Here is a 19,407-nt window from a genome sequence, read left to right on the forward strand (position 1 = left end):
AGAGGCGCCCATCGTGCACAGTGGGCTGCATATGCACCGATAAAGCTGTGAAGAAAAAATGAGTAGAGGGTCTCCAGATGCAACCCACAGCTGCAACTCCGTGGGTTCTTGCAATCATAGTTGCAACTTCATCTGTAAATGCCATTCGATTCAGTGATTTGTCCACTGTTCGAGTATTGTGCAGCAGAAAATGCCAATATCGTTTGCCTTGATGCTGTCTCTAGTCTTGCCCCACGGCACGGCAAGTGGGTGGTGCTTGGGTCACCTGTTCATTGTCATAAGTGCAGTTTACATTCAATCTAAACACTCACCGCCTGCCCCCTGCCACCACCATCCATCCATGCCGCTACGGCTACGGTGTCGGTTCGGGAGGCAGGAGCCAGTAGCCAGGGAGCCAGGGATCCAGGCAGCCAGGGAGAGAGCGAGTTCAATCGATTTCTATCTGGCAGCGCATAAATCGTTTTGCCACATGCCCCTTGGTTGCCTTAACCCTGTGCGCTTCAACTGTATCGAAGCGACTGCATCGAACATGTGCATAAATCGTAGGACAATCCATAAATGCATAGAGAGGGGCAGAGCAGGGCAGAGGATGGGGCAGGGCAGTGCAAGGCGGTGCAGTACAGGACAGGACATAGCAGGGCAATGGGAAATTGTGTTTGTGGTTCAAATCGACACAAAAGTTTCCAAGCACCGACTGTGAAATTATACAAAAACAACAGACAGTCGAAACGAATCGAAACGAATCGAATTGAATGATTTTGAATACAAATCGAATGCAAAAGCGTCTCGAACACTTTCCAAATGAATAATATGCACCTTGCCACCTACAACCCTTTGTCAAGGATTATTATTGGCTTTGGGGTCGTGTGTGTCTAATCCCTTTTTCCAGCATTAAGTCCAGCTTACGCCACTGATTAGCTGGGAACGTGACTGTTGCGACCGATGCATAAGTATCTATAAATTCCCAGTCTCAGCCCCCCAGAGGCAATGACTTCTGACCGAGGAACAACTGGCTGCCGCTGCTGCTGCTGCTGCTGCTGCTGTTGCTCTGACACAACCTTATTTACTGTTTGCCCCACGTAACCCCAAATCGAAATCGAGAGCACAGCATCCGAGGGAGTACGAGCGTCCGAGTTGCCGTGGAGTATCCGTGATTGTCCGAGTTGGAGTTGGAGTTGGACTAGGATTCCGAGTTGGAGTTCACGTGGCAGCGACGGCATTCGAGATTTGCATATTTTGATGATACATGACTCTCTCGCTTCGATGACGGCTGATGCTGCAGCGGGAGGGCACGATGCACGATGCACGATGCATGTGGCATGTGGTGGCCCATCGTCTGAATTTATGCAAAATCGTTGCCCCTAAAAATCGCGCGAAAATTCAAAACGCGCGGTTTTTGGGGTCTGCATATTTTAATTTCCTCTTTTGTTATGGGGTTCTGGCCACTCGCCCCTCGGCAGCTGTCCCTGCGCCAGTACTCCAGTGCTGGCATCCTGCTGCACCTGCAGCTGCTGCCCGTTAGCATCCGGCTACCAAAAGTCCACCGCACAGAGAGAGAGAGAGAGAGAGAAAGGGTGAGCGGAAGGGGGAAGGGCTCCTGCCTTGTCGCATGCGCTTGTCCGGCCGATCGGTTTGTTGATTCGTTTCCCAGTTTGCAGTTTTCATATTTCCAATTTGCTGGCCACGCTTCTGACAGCCAACAGAAGCCCTCTGCCACAGTGGGGTACATGGGTTTGTGGTTGCCAGAAATGCGCCTGTAAATAAATTTGGATTTTGGCAACGAGGACTCGAGGCTCCTGCCTGTCTGTGCTGCGATCAGCTCTACCTGTGGCAAAGATCATCATCAAGTGTTCTACCCCGTTCGAGGGTATTCCATCGTTGTGCATTTTCCATGTCAAGCTTTTTCCCTTCTGTCCGTCGTTTGTCCATTTTCTTTTCCTGTTTCGATTTGATTCTGTGGCGCTTTTTAGTATTGAAATTGAAAATGCAGTCGGCCCGGTCCGGCCACGTTTCGTTTGTGTTTGTATGTTTGTTCGTTGGTTTGTTTGTTTGTTTTCCTTCTGCCCCATCCCATCCTTTTTTTGGGGTTTTGCATGTGTAATCCGATTGCGGCGGAGGAAAAGTGAAATGTCTGCGAACGTCATCATCAGGCACTGCCGCTGGATGCTCGTCTACCCATCTGCCCATCTGCACATCTGCCTGCTGCAGGCTGCCTCTTTGTGTTTGCCCATGAAATTGAAAACGGCAGCAGTCGCGGCCACAAATTAGAAGAAACCGGAACGTAGCAAACCCCATCCAAAACAACAACAACAACAACAACAACAGCAACAACAACGAAAGAAAAAAAGCAACAGCCAAAAATAATCAATAACCAAGTGGAATGGCCATTGAACCCAGAGCCGAAAAAGAATCCTCTAAATCTATTAAAGCCAAGACACAGAGCAGAGGAGCTCAGGCTGTGCTCTTAGGGTGCCGGGTGCAGGGGCAGGCACTGTGGCACGAGGCTCTGCCCCGTCGTTTGTTTAACAAATTTGTTGCTGTTGTCGCCCGCCTATTAACACTGCCCTGCTGCAGGGGAGAGGGAGGGGAAGCTGCGAACCAGAGCCAGGATATCCGGCATTTATTTCGCTGCTCTCCCGCTTCTTTTTTTGTGCCTCGATAAGATGCGTTCGTGGATGCCGGAACATATGCCCGTGCCGCCCCGGAACGGCACAGCGCAAATTCAAATGGGAAATGAAAGAGATTTTTATCGGAGCACAACAATGGCCAATGGCCAACGGCCAACAACGACACATAAACTTGGCCAACACGAAAATCCATTTTATCATCTTATTATTATTATATTTATTTGTTCGGCCTCAGCCTCGCTCTCGCCCTCGTCCATTGTGAGGAGCAAAACTATTAAATAAAATTGCTGTTTGGCTTTGATTACATTCAGTTGCCGAACAGGTGAGAGTCCCCACCACGGAAATCGCCCATCAAATTCGATCATTCGATTCCCTAATTAATTTTGGATAGTCTCTGCTCTCAGCTTAGGTCCTGCCCATAACTACCTGTCCTTATGCCCATCTGCTATTTAATTGTTATAACCCATAGCTGTTGGGGGACACATTCTAGTGGCTTCTCCAGGGTATACAAAAAGTCAGTCGCCTTCGCGGTTCGGTTTTCCTCTTTGTTTGGTTTCACTTCTAATTTTGTTTGATATTCTTTTTTGTGTGTTGACTGTGTCGCGTGGGGAGACGTGGGGTGGGACGACACTCTTATGACGGCAGCTTTATTGTTCCATGGTGGGCGTGGCGGAAATTAGTTTTTTTTTCTTCCTTTTTTTTTTGCTTTCCCCCCCTACCAGTGGCGTCCTTGTGTGCCGTAGCTGTGGCCCCTCCTTGGGCATTGTCATTAAAATTGTAGCGGAGAAGGCTTTCGGAAATAAGTAATTGTTATGCTGTTACAGGTAATTTCCTCTCGGGCCCGGGGATTAGCCTCGGGAAGAAAGCTCTCTGAAAACCTGAAGAAAGCAGAGAGACAGTTTGTTCGCTTGTATATACTCTATATATATTCATATACATATGTATATATATTTATATATATTTCTCGTATATTTGTTGTTCTCATATACAATAGAATACATTTCTATGGATATACATATATAATAATAATAAATATTTATATATAACTTGTGGCTTGCAAATCTCTTTTTATACACTATATATTCGAGGGGGGCATACAACAAGGTAGGAGGGGGGCAAGCTGATGGGGATTTACAGTAAATACATGTACGATATATCCTCTATGCAATGTGGGAGCTTGCTCTATTTACTTGTATTTGTATTTGTATTTGTATTTATTTATGCTTTTTATTACACTACACACTTGGTGTTTGCCTTGGTTTTTGTTTGTTTCTTTGTGTTTTTGGTTGTTTTGCTACTTAAATCGTTAAACATAGAAAGCATTTAGTTTTTGGTTTTCACTATGTGATAAATGTATTTCAATACCCATTACAGTTAATTACGCTAGTATGTACGCTATATGTAGGATTATTCGGTGGAGTTCCTCCAACGGGGTTCCTCAAAAAAAAAAAACATTAACTCTCTCTTAAGTACTTTTGCCATGTGCAACTTATGGAGACTTTTTATCTAGTTCTGCTTAGGTTGTACTGCCCACAAATCCACTCTGATTTCTGGCAGATTCCTTCCATATTTTCTCAGCTTTTTCCGTGTGTTTGTGTGTGTGTCAATAAATCAAACTGAAATTGTAGCCAGCAATCAGCGGCGTTTCACATGCGATTTAAGCAGTTTTTCGGGCAAATTAGAACCAAAAAAATATATTTATGTGTGTGTGTGTCTGTGTGTGTGGATGGGGAAGCCAATCCCGAAACACAAATCCAGAACCCCCAATACTGGGTCGGACTTGGAGTACAGCAAATATTTGATTTGGCAATCAAGCGCAAATACAACAAATTTGCCACAGGACTCTGTCTGTGGTTGGCTCGGAATTGTGGGATTGGAAAAGGGAAAACGGAGTGGGTTAGGCAATTGCCGTGTCCTGTTCCTGTGTCAAATGCATGTCACAACAAACGCACACACAGACACACTCTCCGCACGAGCCTCCGCATGTGGAGGGAAAGTGTGAAATGAAAACACGGCAGCAACCGAAACGCGTTACAAAATGTTAATTTGCAGCGACATCAGCAAGGGGAGGGGTTCGGTGGTGGCGTGAAGGCATGCGGCATGTGGCATGTGGAGGTGGAAACTCTGCGGCAGGTGCCTCACTCAACCACAGGGCAGAAGCAGCGGCAGCAGCTTTGTGCTTTACAGGCATTAACAAACCTCCCCCTGCCACCCACAGGTCTCTGATGCTGCAACAACATTTGCAATCAGTCGCTGACCAACACTGGCACCAACAACGTTGATGATGACGATGACGAGCAACCGCTAACACCGACCGAGCTGCAACCAAATGACCAATGAGCCAACCACTACACACACACACGCACACACTCAGCGAGAGAGAGAGAGAGAGAGAGAGAGAGCGAGAAATTGCATGTGTCAGGGTATGCTTGTCGCATGTTTTACCCATTAACTTGAAGCGACTGCAGGCATGCAGGCAACAAAAGCTAAGCTTGGGATACAATTTTGAACGGAAATATCGCTACTTATTCGTTTCACTCGTTGCTATTCCAGCAGCTTACTGGAATCCGTAGCTCGCAAATCCCTCTACTCTATTCCCTATGCAGCAGCAGAGTTTCGTTCATAGATATTCATAGATGATCCTGCACTCAGGGTACCTAGTGCGTCCATAAGTGCAGCTGCAATGTTGCTCCTGGCTGTTGCTGCTGCTGCTGCTGCTGCTGTCGTTGGGTCAATGTTGATGCTGATAAGTAGCAAAACATGAGGTCGCCTGTAATTATGCGAGTGTTGCAAGTTAATTGCAATTGTGTGCAACTGACGGTAGCGAGATTAATTAAATTCATCCCAGGCAAGCCAGTCCTCCCACTCACACGCACACTCTCGCAACAGCAACAGCAACAGCAACAGCCATGGACCATGGACAACATGCTCCTGCTCTCGTGTGTTGGCTGCCATCACTCAATGCCAGGACAAGGCTGTGGGGACAGTCAATCTGTTTATTTGCTTATGCCGCTCCACCAAACCCTCAACCCTTAACCCTCTGCCAACCCATTTGCCTCGGCATTGTCTGCGTCTGTGTGGTGTGCATTGTTTAAAGTTTACTAATTTCATGCATATCGCTGGCAAAGCCCTTGCACTCGCCCTTCCAGAACACAACATACACACTCGGCACTCGCCCCCACACACTCACTCGGCACTCTAACCCCTACTCGCCATTCCGCCACTCGCCACTCGCCACACGCCGCTGTGCAGTTGTGTTAGTTAAGTGATTTATTGTCGCAAAATTGTCATTATTAAAAATTAATGATGTCATAATTAAGTGTGCTGCTGCTGCTGCTGCTGTGCTATGCATTTTATTGTAAAATGATTTACATGCATGCAGGCATGGGGGCTAGGGCTGGGGCTGGGGCTGGCCCTGGCCCTGCTTTGGACATTTTAGTTAGTTGCGCGGTGCGGGATGGGTAGAATTTATGAACTGCAAACAACAAATATGCTCAATTCAATTTAATTTCCATAATTTAATTAGTCTTGTGTGGACAACAGCGATAACCCAACTGCAGCCACCCAGCCACCCAGCCCCCCTGCATGTGGCACTGTTTGGGAGGGGGCGGCGTGGCAGAGCAGAGAATTAGCATAACCAGTAATGGAATCTGCGTTGCATAAGCCCAGAGGCTGTGTTTGGCTGCGCTCATCTGCTGCCGGTTCTGCATCTGCTGCCGATTCTGCTGCTGCTGCTGCTGCTTCTGTTTCTGGTTTTGTATAGAACTAGATATGATAATCTACCATGAAAGTCCGCACTGCCAGCGAGCTGAGCTGTGGCTATATTTTTTTGTTTGCCATGGAATACCCTAAACAATTCTGGCAATGAATGGAAAGTCTCTCCATAACTCATCAAAAAATCATCTTTAATATCTTCCATCCATTATCTGCGTAAGCTAGAGCATTATTTATTCAACTCCATTTGTGTCTATTAAATACTCAATCGAATTAACATTCATCACTCTGATAACAGGGTACGACTCTGCCTTATCAGCAAATGAATGGAAAACGAATTTGTCTGTTTGTCAAATTGGAATATTTTTCACTCCAATGCCAGCGACGCCTCCGCCTCACACTCCCACTCCCATGATCGATGGTTGTCTTTTGTCCGTGTCTACAGTGGCCAATGGCCAATATATTAAAAATAATCACCGAAATGACCAATAGTCGAAATGGTAAAATGGTAAAAAAAAGGGAAAAACGTGCGCCAAATGGCCCACTGCAATCTGCAGCCGAAACTGCATCTGCATATGAATGCGAAAAAATGGAAAATGGTGTAAAAAAGTAGCCGCAGTTTTTATGGCATCGATAAAATGCCACTTCCTGTGGCCCCCCAAGAAGACAGACTAGCTGATACCCTGTACCACATGGCTGGCATTGATGGGGAAATTCATTTGCCACTAGGGGGAGCGAGGTGGTTTGTGTGCTTGTGCGGAGTGCCATTAATGGAGGCTCTAAGAGCAGAGTGCCGTGCCACCTGGTGGCAAGCAAATACGAGTACTCGTGCATGCTGAATTAAAGGATTGCCCGTGCGATATATCTATAAAAATATACACATATGTATGCATGTATATGTGTATAGGTTAATATAGGCTTTCCGGCCGATGCGGAGTGCCGACTCAGAAGCTCTGTGGTGGCTCGCTGCCAGCTGGACTGTCGGGCCTTCCGCCCGCCTGCCAATATATGTCAGGTTAGCGCCGTTCTGATGCAGTGGTCAACTGCCACTGCCCTCAGCTCCTCGTGAAAGCAGGATAACTTCGTGCAGAACTCACCGCAAATCAGTTTGGCCAGAGCGGCCAGAGTGCAGCCCCGCACCGCACAGCACCGCACAGCACCGCACCGCACCATTTCATTTGATTGATTGAAAGTCGGCCAAAGTTGGAATTGAGTTTGCTGATGGACTGGGCCTAGCCCTGCCACTGGCCGCTGACCTGGCTAATTAGTCAGCAGGCAGCAGTCAGCAGTCAGCAGGCAGCAGTCAGCAGAGGAGTGCAACAGATTGTGACTATTGTATACACTCTCCAGCAGAGACTGCAGTGTTCCGTGTAGGGTATCTTCGCCTCTTGCCTACACTTGGAGGCCATCATCTGAGCCACCGAATGGTAAAGCATTCAGCCAGCTGCTGGTTGTAGCTTCCTCCTGCTCCATTCACTAAAATAAATTACATTTGAAATGTATTAATTTAAGTCATAATTTTCCATTGGCAAATCCCACGATGCACAGCACAACAACAAAACAAAAACAAAACAGAACAGAGCACACAAAAACTCGAATGAAAAGCTGCAAGAGTTTCAGCAGAATGCGCAAAAAAAAAATACGAGTGTAGAGCAGAATGCCGAAACAAAAAGCAGCAACAAAAATGTCAACTTGTGCAAATAATGCAAATATTTATACAAATTATTATGTGATTTTGTAGAGAGAGAGAAGCCCCAGACCGAAACCTCTGCCCTCTCCCCAGTGCCCAGGCTGCCCGGCTGCCCGGCTGCCTGCCTGGCTGTCTGGCTGCCATTTAGGGAACAAGTTATGCAGCATTTGGGGCCAGTGCGGTGCGGTGCGGCGCAACGCAGCGCGGCGTATACGTAATCATTTTCCTTTCGGCCATTAAAAAGTTGATTTTTATGCGGGCCCCGGACTCCGGACTCCGGACACTGCACTCTGGCTGTGCACTGGCTGCACTTTCGTATTTAAACGTGATTTTAAATAACCGCAACAGATTTTGTGGTTTCATGTTGCATTTGCTGTTCGATAAGCGACAGCCGCCAGCGAGGCTCTGAGCACTGGGCATTGGGCAATGGTCACTGGACTTTTGGTAAGTGGGTTTGATAAGGTCTCTCCCCCCCGTCCACCGGTTACACAAGTTCCTATGGGGGGGAGGGATGCTGTGGTCAAGTCCATTTAAAATGCAAAATGCACGCATTTGTGTGGTGCCCGGCAACATGCCAGTGCGCGGCGTGCATATCGGGATTATGGATTAAAAAGAAATGCGCGTACATATAACCAATTCATAATTTGAAAATTGGAATTAAATGTGTGGCAGCGGTAAGTGCAGACCGAAACCCCGCCCCCTCCCCTTCAAATGCTTCATTGAAATTGTTTTGGAGAAAGTTGTTTGCGATAGCCTTGAAGTGTATTGTTTTCCAGTGAATTTTGAAGCTGCAGCCAGAGTGGAGCATGTTGAGAATATATTTGTTTACGAGTATGTTTTCTTTTTGCTCTATTTATGCATGGTTATGTCTACAGGAGATTATCATATTTAAATTGGTTTCGGTTCGGAGTTTTATTGTTACGACTATTACTGGAACTAAATCACACACACACAAAGAGAGGCAGCCACGGAATGGTCGGTGTTTTGGGGGTGGGTTTAGCATAATGCTCTCTCTCGCTGTTCTCCATAATTTGCCTACGGCTATCGATAGCTACAGACACACACACACATATACAAGTACCGCTATGTGTGTATGTATTATTTGTGTGTGTTGGTATTATTATTACTATTATTTTGATCTCTTATTTGCAACTGTTTTGCCTTGCATTAAATATACAGCATTTATTATTCTTATTATTATTATGATTATGATTATTTATGATTATGCTGGTAATTCTGTTTACTAGTCATCGCTATTGCTATCGTTATCGTTATCGTACTTACGCAGTATTGCATTCAGAGCCCTACACACACATTGACCTAAAAAAAAACACACACACACACACCCCGAGCAGCTCTGACAGCTGCAATCAAAGGAGTCTGATTGATTTGTAGTGGGGCGTGGGGCGGGAGACACAAAAAAATTTGCACATTTAATGCTAGTTATCTTTATCGCTATCAATATTATTCGGCTTCACTTGATGCACCTCCTATATATGTATGTATGTATGTATATGTATGCACGAGTATGAATTCGTGCATGGATTTCATTTATGACTACGCTCTTCTTTTGCACTTCCTCGTTAGTCGTTACTCGCTCCTCATTACTCGTTACTCGCTCCTCGCATGCTGCTACTTTCTCCTCGTTCGTTATAGCTGCTGGGCACATCCTCGATTGATCTTTCCTCAGCAGCATCGCCGGGTTGTATATGTATGTTTAGTGGAAGCTCCTGTTGCACGCCGCACGCTAATTACGTCTGGCGCTTACGTTACGTCACTGCGTCATTACGTCAGAACGGCCATTAGTTACGTCTTAGTTCTGTTTCCAACTGGTCGCTGTGAAAGAATTGACAAAGAAAAAAGTGTTGTATGCAAACAAAATCGTATTGTCACAATAAACTATTTACAAAACTATCAAACTTGAAGAAACATTCAAATTGGTAGACATTTTCAATGCTGAGTCTTCAGGTATATCCATTCTATCAAGAAGCATGACAAATCCTGTCGCACGCAGAGTACATTACAAAACTTCCTTCAAACATTTTCCCGATCTGTTTCCCAATGTAACGTATTCTAATTTCTACTTAACATTTAGGGCATACCTTTGTAGTAGACCTCACGATACATGGTGGGACAGGCGGCCTTGCCGTTCGTTTTCGTCGTTTTGAAGTCAATGTTGGTGCGAATGGCCCGATGCAGCAGCGGCTGTGGCGGCCGATAATTGTTGCCCAGCGGTGCCTTTGGGTGGTCGGGGCTGCCCTGCATGAGACGGCGCAGAGCATGCAACTGAAAATAACCAAAAAGCAAAAAGACATTATAATACATATTAATTAGCAATACATTTGATTCGCTAGTGTACATTTTGTAATATTTAGATCTCCGTAACTCCAAATACACTACAATTTATTTGTTCAGTGAATTTTGAACTGTTTTCTTTATTTATTTACAAGCTGTACACATTTTGTGTCGTCTCAAGTGCCAGATGCGGAAGTGGAACAATGATTGCCATAGACAATAGAGACCCGTGCTTGGGTCTACTCGTAGATGTAGATAGGACCGGGCATCGTATCTTTTAAGCGTTTAACGTTCATAATTATAAACCTTTTCGCACACACACAGCCCGCTGCTTGACATAAATTGCTAATCCTAAAAATAAGCGCTCGCTGAGCAGCAGCAGCAGCGGCAACAAAAAGTTTAATACTCGTACGAGTATAAAAATCGTATCAAAGTAAGACCCACAGCCAGGACAGCCAGGACACCCTCTACAGCAGCGATGAGACAGCCAGCGACAACAACAACAACAACACCAAAAGCGACAGCGACAACGACAACATCGAGTCAATAACACTTAATCTACTCAATCTGTTTATCAATTGACTTCCGTCAAAATCGCTTTTCACGACAAACGTGGGTTGTCGTGGGCTTGATGTTGATTGAGGAGTGTGCTGCAGGGGATGCTGCTGCAGGGCATGCTGCCCCTCCCCCGAGTGCCCGTTCAAGTGTGAATTAAGTAGGAGGTGTTTGTGCTTGTGTGTGTGTGTGTGTGTGGGGGTGGTGAGGCGCCCGAAAGTATGCAACACCAAATGGCACTCAAGGCATTTACCATGGAATCGCCGCATGGACGTTTTGGGATTCCCGTCGCGACGCGACTCGGTTTTGTGTGCTACGCTGATTGACAGCTCGGCAATTAAACCATGAAAATACGCACACATACACACACACACACAGGCACACACCTACGAGCACACACGCAGATAAGTCTTGTAAAATCAATTTGGCAGCTTCTCCCATCGCTCTCTGGTAATGATCCACAAAGATCGGGAATTTTCCTTCTATAATGCCTTTTGTTGCCCTTCCATCTCCATCTCACTCTTCCATCGTCCTCTGCTTTGCAAGTTAATGGGTTAATTGCAATTTTTAGCTCATGTCGCGCAGCTTCCTGCTGCAGGACATCCTACCACTGCCACTGCCACTGCCGCTGCTCCTTTCATGCGCTGGTGTTACTTTAATTTGGTAAATTATGTTTTGCCAGCAAGGTGCAGTGTCTCTCTTTGCCTTTCTCTCTCTCTCTCTCTGTCTCTGTCTCTGTTTGGCCGTGCCACTAAATTACATTGCCCCGTCGCTTGGCGGTGTCTGGGCATCCTCCATGGGTCCTCCATGGCTGCCACAAGTTGTAATCATGTGCCCATGGGTCCCATTGAGCTTGTTGAAGTTTTTATGAGTCTGCTACTGCTGCTGCCAGTGGATGCAACCATGTGTGTGTGTCTGTGTCTTTGTCTCGTTCTCTCGTTCTCCAGCTCTTCTCCTTTCTCTCTCTCTCTCTCTCGGCTGTTACATTGTTTACACGTATGCCGCTGGCCACCATTCAACCGCTTCATTCTGCTTTCGCTCTCTCTCTCTCTCTCTCTCTCGTGCCTCATGCCTCGTGCCGCATGCATGTTGGCGTCTTTATTACAGCGCTGCACTTAATAAACATTTGTGTTAAATTTTTTCTCCCCTCTCTGTCTGTGTGTGTGTGCTTTCCGCCATTTCCTTCAGTGTGTTTGTGTGTGTGTGTGTGCTTTCCGCCATTCCTTTGAGTTATGGTCACTATCCACTTTGTTGCCTCTGCCGCTCTTGATGCTGCTCCAGCAGCAACTTAATTTAAAACTTAAATGAAATTAGCTAATAAAACAGACGAGACAAACAACAACGACAGGCGGACATGCGGACAGCATGCGGACAGCGCAGAGTACTGTATACTAATTAACAAACATTAAGGTGGTCATCACTCAAAATGATCACAGAAGGCGCTGGGAGCCACGAGACAGCGCTCAAGGAGACCAACCAAAGAAGGCAAAGAAGGCGACTCAGCAGGGGGCAGAGGAGCCAAAGCTGTGACCAAGACAGCAGCATTAAATTCACTGAATTTTACTTTGTTTTCCACTGCCAATTCGAACAGCAGCCAACAACCTTTTACTTGGCTAATAATCCCTCTTTGAGTGAGATTTTATGTCACTCTTTGCCTTGAGTTTGAGCCTTCTCCGAGTTCTTATTTGATATTCAACTAACCTGTTGCTTTGTTATATAGATGGGCTTGTTGAGCACCACCCAGGTGACCGTTTCGTGGCAGGCGGGTGCCGTGGTCGAGCCATCGTAGGTCATGTAATGATCCGTGTCCGGCAGCAGGCCGCGTATGGACAAACGCTTCACGAACGCCTCGTCGCCGCCGTAGCGGATGCGTTCCAATTGATCGGTGAGCATGCGCAGCTCCGGATTGGACAGATCACCCAGCTGGAGAACAATCGAATAGGCAGTGATAAATAAACGACAAGTATCGAGTCACATCAATGGACTTACCTGCAGCAAAATGGAGACACCCACAATGCCCTGGGCACGATTCAGGGCGTCGGAGAAATTTGCATATAGCTGGGAATTGTAGCCAAATATTTGTATCTGTAAGGAAAAAGCCCAAAAGCGGAAAAAAGTGCCAGTGAGAAATGGAGAGAGAGACAAAGAGAGAGCGTTAGTAGGAGGCATGGGCGGGTTTGTGGACACTTCTCCTCGTCTTTCTGCCTCTTTGTTGTTGCTGGACTGGACTTTGTTTGGGTTGTGGCCAGTGTGGGCAACAACAAAAAATAGAAAAACTTTATTGTTGCTCAATTTAAGCCCAAATGCATACAAAACCGGTGACAGAAGGGGGCGTGGCCCCGGGTTCAGCTGCAGCAGCGGAGGCAGCGGAGGCAGCGGCGGCAGCGGAAGCGGGGGAGGCGGCAGTGTAGCTCCACGCCTTGTTTCGCATAAATTGCCCCAAAAATAATCCCAACTATCAACAAAATGCACACAAATAGAAACACAAATACAAACACAAACACAAATACAAGCACACGTGTGGACAAACACGCACACATAGAGCAGGGAGAGAGGGGGCAGGGAGAGCGAGAAGATCACGGCAGGACAACACATATTTTGCTTTTAGCCAACAGTTTTTGGGAGAAACGTCCAAGAAGAGGTGCTGGAGGGGGCACATCTCTGCCTTCTGGCTGCCCCAGGAAAATCCATTCTCCCCCTCACACACACACACGAACACAAACACACTCTAGCACTTACACATATGCAATTGCACTTTTGTTTCACGTCGACAACAAAACGCCTAAACAAGATGCAGAAGGAGCAGCAAAATTGGTGCACGAGCAGGAAGAGCAGAGACATAAGCAGCAGCATACGAAGAGGGAAATGAAGCAGAGGCGGAAGAGGAAGATGAAGCAGCAGCAGGAGAGGAAGATGAAGCAGCATGAGCAGGCGACACCACAATTTAAATGCAAAGCAAATGCCCAAATGCCGAGGGTTGCCCCAGATTTACCCGATTTGATAGCGAAACAAAAACCTGAAAAATGGTTTCCCTTTGCTCCACATACATACATATATTTGTGGTGCATCTTCATGAGGTGGCCCCAACCATTTCTGCAGCTGGGCTGGGATCGTTCATCGCCTCGGATGTGTTTGAGAGGATCATGCAGATATCCTGCGAACTGCCACTAATAATTAGTTGCTTTTCTAAAAAGCAGTGCTGTTAAACTGCTGCTGCTGTTTCTGCTGTTTGTTAACGTTTACCCACACTGGTATGAATCTTCTGGCAACCCTCTGGCTCTCTCTCTCTCTCTCTCACTGCTTGTGGTGTTTGTGTAACATGTGTACAAGGATTTTCGTTGGGGATTTTCGGTCTGGCATGACCAGGCCAGACGCACCGAGCGGAAGGAAATGCTCCAGACAATGGGGAAAATAATAATAATAATAGCAGAGCGAAAACCCACCGCCCCCTGACTGTAGGCGCAGAGCAGTTAATAGTTGTCCGGTCCCACATGTCGTCCTCTCCTTGCTCCTTTTTGGTTTCTCTATTTTATTTTTTTGGGAATTTCGCAGGGGAAAAATAGACAGTAGAAGGCAGCTCGGCCGAGAGCACTTTGAGGAGACTGAGGCATATGCATTTAAATATTAAAAAACTACATGCTGCAATTTTAATGTGTGCCCAGCAAGGCAAATAAAAATTAAATTAAATTAAAATTTCTGAAAGTTGCTCTCCAAATGTTTTTGGTGGAGTGGAGAGTTTGGAGAGTCGCCACCAACTGTGTGTGGAAGGAAGACAGAGAGTGAGGCAACTCGTGCAAATAGAACAGAAGTTGCAGTTCAAAAATAAAAGGAACAGTGCGTTTCGCAAATGAAATGGAGTCGTCATCGGTCGGCGTCCCTAAAATGCTGTAATAAACTGGAAGTGTCTCTATGGTGAGAGCAAAAGGCAAAGAGGGAATTACTTAAATAATTGCAACCACAAAACGACAGTAAGTGAAACATTTTTGAAACGCACTGTCCCCATATGTATTAGACTTATTTTTGTGGCAAATGCAAATGAAATTTTGATGAGAATGCTGCAAAATGAAGATGCTTGGGCTTGGGGAAATGAGGGAAATTCAATAAAATGAATAAAATGTTTCAGGAAATTGAAAAATTGAAAGAAAGAAACCCAGATGAAAGTAGCAAGCATTAAGTTTTTACTCCTAACTTTAGATAGGGAGTTCTCAAGCTGTAAATGTTTAAAAATCATAAAGAGTAATGGCAAAAAGCATTTACACACATTTGATAAAAATAAAGAAATAATTTTGCAATACTCTTTGGCAGCTGCACACTTCACACTTGCTGTTCAGATAAATTCCAATTGGATCATAAAGGATATCCACATTCTATTCACAGCCAAACCAAAGCCCAAACACCCAGACTATGGCACAACAAAAACAACAAACACAAAACAAAAGGAAACAACAAAAAAATGATACAATATTTGACCACAAACTAAAATGTTATATTTCCGTTTCATTAAACAGCAAAAGCCTCTGGCCCAAGCAAATAGATACAAGGAGTGGCAACAACAAGGACAAGGCCAACAAATAGTGTAAGTACCAGCAAATAGCCGGACAACAAGCCCCTCTCCACCCCACCCCCCTACGCCAGCAGCCAACCGACCAAACCAAAGACCCAAAGCCTAAGCGGTGTTACGGGATGCCCGTCTGTCTGCCCCACCCTGTGTGTGTGTGTCTGTGTCTGTGTGTGTGTTTGTTTGAGAAGGAGAAGTCCGCACAAGCTCCTGGCATATTTCTTCACCCCCCTCACACACACAAATAAACAAACACACACGCAGCGGCAAAGGCAACTTAATCAGATCAATTACACATGTTTTCACTGCATGGATTCCACAGCCAGGCAGGCCCAGACATCGGACTCTAGGAGCCCAGGACTCAGGACTAGGGCCCAGAGTAAACGAGCTGACAACGAGAAACCGAACAGCCCAGCACAGAGCAGCCACAGCGACCAGCGCGACGCCAGCTGCTGAAACTTTTGCCTAGGCCGAGCCCAGCCCAGCCCAGCCCACCCTTCACCTGGTACTCCGCAGAGTCGATAAGCCGCACTGCACAGTGGTACACATACACTGCAAAATCTCTGGGCTATACATATGTTGAAGAGAGCTACAGAGTTGCATGCAACCGAATTGAGGATAGATTTGGTTCACCACATGAAGAATTTGCTTTTGCTAGTCTCTTCCATGATTGTTCCTATAATATATTTTATTTTCCTGATTTCTGTTTTTGTTTCTAGTTTTTTGCTAGACTAATTTGGTATTTATTCATATATTTTGCGGGTATTTTCAGGTACTTTATGCTAGAAATAATAATATTTCAATCCAACTAATTGAATGCCCCTTGTAATCCATGTACAACAATATTATATTCTGCTCCACTGTGTGCCTCGACCAATTTGAAGTGGTAGCAAAACGGCGCAGGATGGAACGGGGCGGGGCGGTGCTAGTGGCATTCTTGGCTTCTGTGGCTGTGCCTGTGTCTGTGTGCTGCCAGCTGGTTGACTTGGCTTTCGTGTTGCACTGACCAGGCGGGCGCCCCGTTAATGTTGGCCATGGCATGCCAGTGCCCAGTGTCCAGTGCCGGGAGAACGAGCCTAGAAGCTGGCCTAAACAGCAGTGTCTGCTGGTTCTAGGCCCGAGAACATGGCCTCATGTCAACACTTTGGCGCCCCGTAGTTCCTCCTACTTCGGTCTGTGTGTCAGTTTTCTAGACAAATGAAGCAAATTAGCTTAACAACGCACTGGGGACATTGTCAAACACGCTCCCAAAACACAGACATAGAGACAGGAGACAGTGGAGAACTATGGGCGGAAGGAGGGACGAAGCAGTTTGTGGTACTTTGCCGGACTTAGATCGCTCTATTTCTGCCACAGCCACTCTGCCACAACGGCTCACCACCCGTCACATGGCCCCTGCCTGCCTGGCACTCTGGCTGATGCACTTGTAGCACTTTCTGCTAATTATCCCCTGCCCCAAACATCCAGATGAAGATGCGGATAAGGATGATGTGCGGGAAATGGGAGCGGAAAATATGCAAAAACCCAAAATGAGCAGCAGAAGTCTCCTCCCACTACAAGCGTTTTGGCTGCGTTTTAAAACGCACCCAAATGGAAACGCTGAAGCTGCACTGAGATCCCACACACGGATGGCAGTCGTATGTGTGTGTGTGCGTGTGTTAAAGTGTGTTGGTCTGTGTGCTCCTGCCAGAAGAGTCCTGAAGAACTATCCCTATGTAAGGATAAGACTACAAAATATTTGAGAGCAACTTGCGCGGTTTTAATGCGCGTTTTTAATGCGTGTTTTACAACGGATCAACAAAAGAGCGACACGAAACGCTTCAATCTGTGCTGCCAACCCTTTTCCCCATGAGACGGCTGGATTTGCCAACATCTTCCGAGTCCTCAGATTACCACCCAAAAAGTGATTTCCCACCGACTTTAGACCCCTACAAAACGCGAACTTTCAGGCGGTTTAAAACGCCAACAAACAATCCGTAACGCTCTAACACCTGACTTTCTTAGCCTCATAATCCAATCAAAAACTTTACCAGACTCATTACCCCGCCAGCCAGGTATTTCAGGAGTTTGTTCCGGCTGGATTCAAAGCATGGGGAAACCAGCACAAATCCACTCAGACCACATTAACGACTTAGTAGCGTTTTAAAACGCGAGAACAGAGCCAACGAACGAAGCGTGGGGGGAAGAGAGAAAAAAACGCGCACGAAAATCGCTTTAATTGCTGGTTGGCCTTTAACGGATTGTTAGAAAGGGGTGGCTGTGTGGCTGTGTGGTTGGGTTGCATGGTGGGGCAGGGTGGCTTTGTGGTGCTTAGTGGGAGTGAAGGGTTGTTGATGGGATTGATGGGGCGACGCCACCGTGGAGGGGCTGTTCGGGGTAGTCGAAATTACAACACGACCTCATTAGCAGCAAATATTTTGGCGTTTCTCGGTGCCACTCACTCACTCACTCACTCTGTCGTTGTCTGTTCGTCTCTGTCGCAATGCTCCCTCCGCGAGAGCCCCCTTGCCGTGTGAGTGCAGTGCACAGATAGATGAGATAGAGATACATTTGTATATTTAAGTACTTTCACGGTTAGCGCGTAAATTAATGGTTAAGCCATCGTCGTTGTCGGTAGCTGTTCGGTCGGTCGGTCGGTCGGACGTTCGGGCAGGTTAGGGCTGGGGGGTTGCCATTGCCATAGGTTGCCAACCACAGGGCGGCCGGGGGCAGGCTTGGCAGGCCGTCGTACTCTGGCTGACCCCAAAAGAAGGGGTTGAGTGGGGCAGTCTATTATATGGAACCAGAGATGAGCGCGTGATTGGAATGGTTTTTGACACTCGAGGACTTTCCATAGCAGTGTCCATCGATAACAAGTCGTTGAGGGTATACCATGCGTGGAGACATTCCCTTGTTTCATCTTCTATAAAAGAGGCCGAGAAAATACTCTAATCTTCTCTCTCACGCTCTCATCTCGATGATTTCTACATCTCATCTCATCTCTTGGTCACATCCTGGCCGCATGATTAAATTGTAGCCATAGGACAAGTGCTAAGCCCCCCCAAAAACAAATCACAATCCAGCAACTGTGCATTGGATATTGAAATAACGCATCCTCCGATTACTACCCGCCAACATCCATCCCTCCCCACTACCGTCAACCCAACTGGTGGCATCCTATGACAACGGCATCCCAACGAAATCCAAGACACGGCTGCAATCTTGTGCGGATTTCGTGGGGATTAATTAAAATTGCCAATTACGTATTCATTAAGGCTGATCAAATTCTGGCCCGAGCCATTAAGGAGGCTTTCGTTACGGTCTGCCGGGCAGGCAGACAGGCCGGCAGGATGCTCATCCGAGCAACCCATGAACCGCTTCATCAAGCCGTTCTTCCAGGAATCGTTCGATGACATTGTGTCTTGAATTTGTGCATAGAACTTATTATATTTCATGGAACTTTTACACACTTTTTTCTTTATTTCAAGTTACCCTTCCAAATGCACACAAGGAACTGCGTGACATGTGAATTAGAGCGTGATAAAATCTAACGTTGAAATTTGCATTTTGAAGCCACCAAAATGACCGTCAAATAAGAAGACCTTTAGACCTTTTTATGCATTGCAGTTTTTGAAATTAATAACTTCATTTTAGTTTCATTTTTAGTTTGAGCTCGGATTTTGAACTCTTTGAGGAGAACCTTCAACTGCAGAGGGGAGTATCCCCTCCGCTGCGGCACTTGGCCGAACAATGCATTTCAATTCCCTACCCCATGGCAGGCATCGAACGGATTAAAATCAAATGGGGCAATGGGAGAAGGGCCATTCAAAGCAGTCAATCCCCCATTTTGGCTTTGAATGAGAAAATTGAAACTGTGCAAGTAGAAGCCCAACTAGGCGGTAGTCGTAGTCTTAATTTAACAAAAATAATACGCCGCATACTTCATCATCGTCTCATTGTCGGCAGGTGGCAGTCGGTGGTCGGTTGGT

The 19,407-nt window shown here is 46.4% G+C and overlaps 1 protein-coding gene across 1 annotated transcript in view; it reads right to left on the reverse strand.

Moving 5' to 3' along the window:
* Positions 1–9,224: 9,224 nt before the first annotated feature.
* LOC117891816 (carbonic anhydrase-related protein 10) overlaps positions 9,225–19,407 on the reverse strand; it is a 37,239-nt gene continuing 27,056 nt past the window's right edge. The window contains exons 5-8 of the mRNA XM_034797545.1: positions 12,871–12,966; positions 12,583–12,804; positions 10,134–10,317; positions 9,225–9,867 (exon numbers count right to left, since the gene is read on the reverse strand). Coding sequence (XP_034653436.1) covers positions 9,845–9,867; positions 10,134–10,317; positions 12,583–12,804; positions 12,871–12,966 — 525 coding nt within the window. The 3' untranslated portion in view covers positions 9,225–9,844. The remainder of the gene's footprint in view (positions 9,868–10,133; positions 10,318–12,582; positions 12,805–12,870; positions 12,967–19,407) is intronic.

This window comes from Drosophila subobscura, chromosome A, assembly GCF_008121235.1.
Source record: "Drosophila subobscura isolate 14011-0131.10 chromosome A, UCBerk_Dsub_1.0, whole genome shotgun sequence".
Lineage (NCBI taxonomy): Eukaryota > Metazoa > Arthropoda > Insecta > Diptera > Drosophilidae > Drosophila > Drosophila subobscura.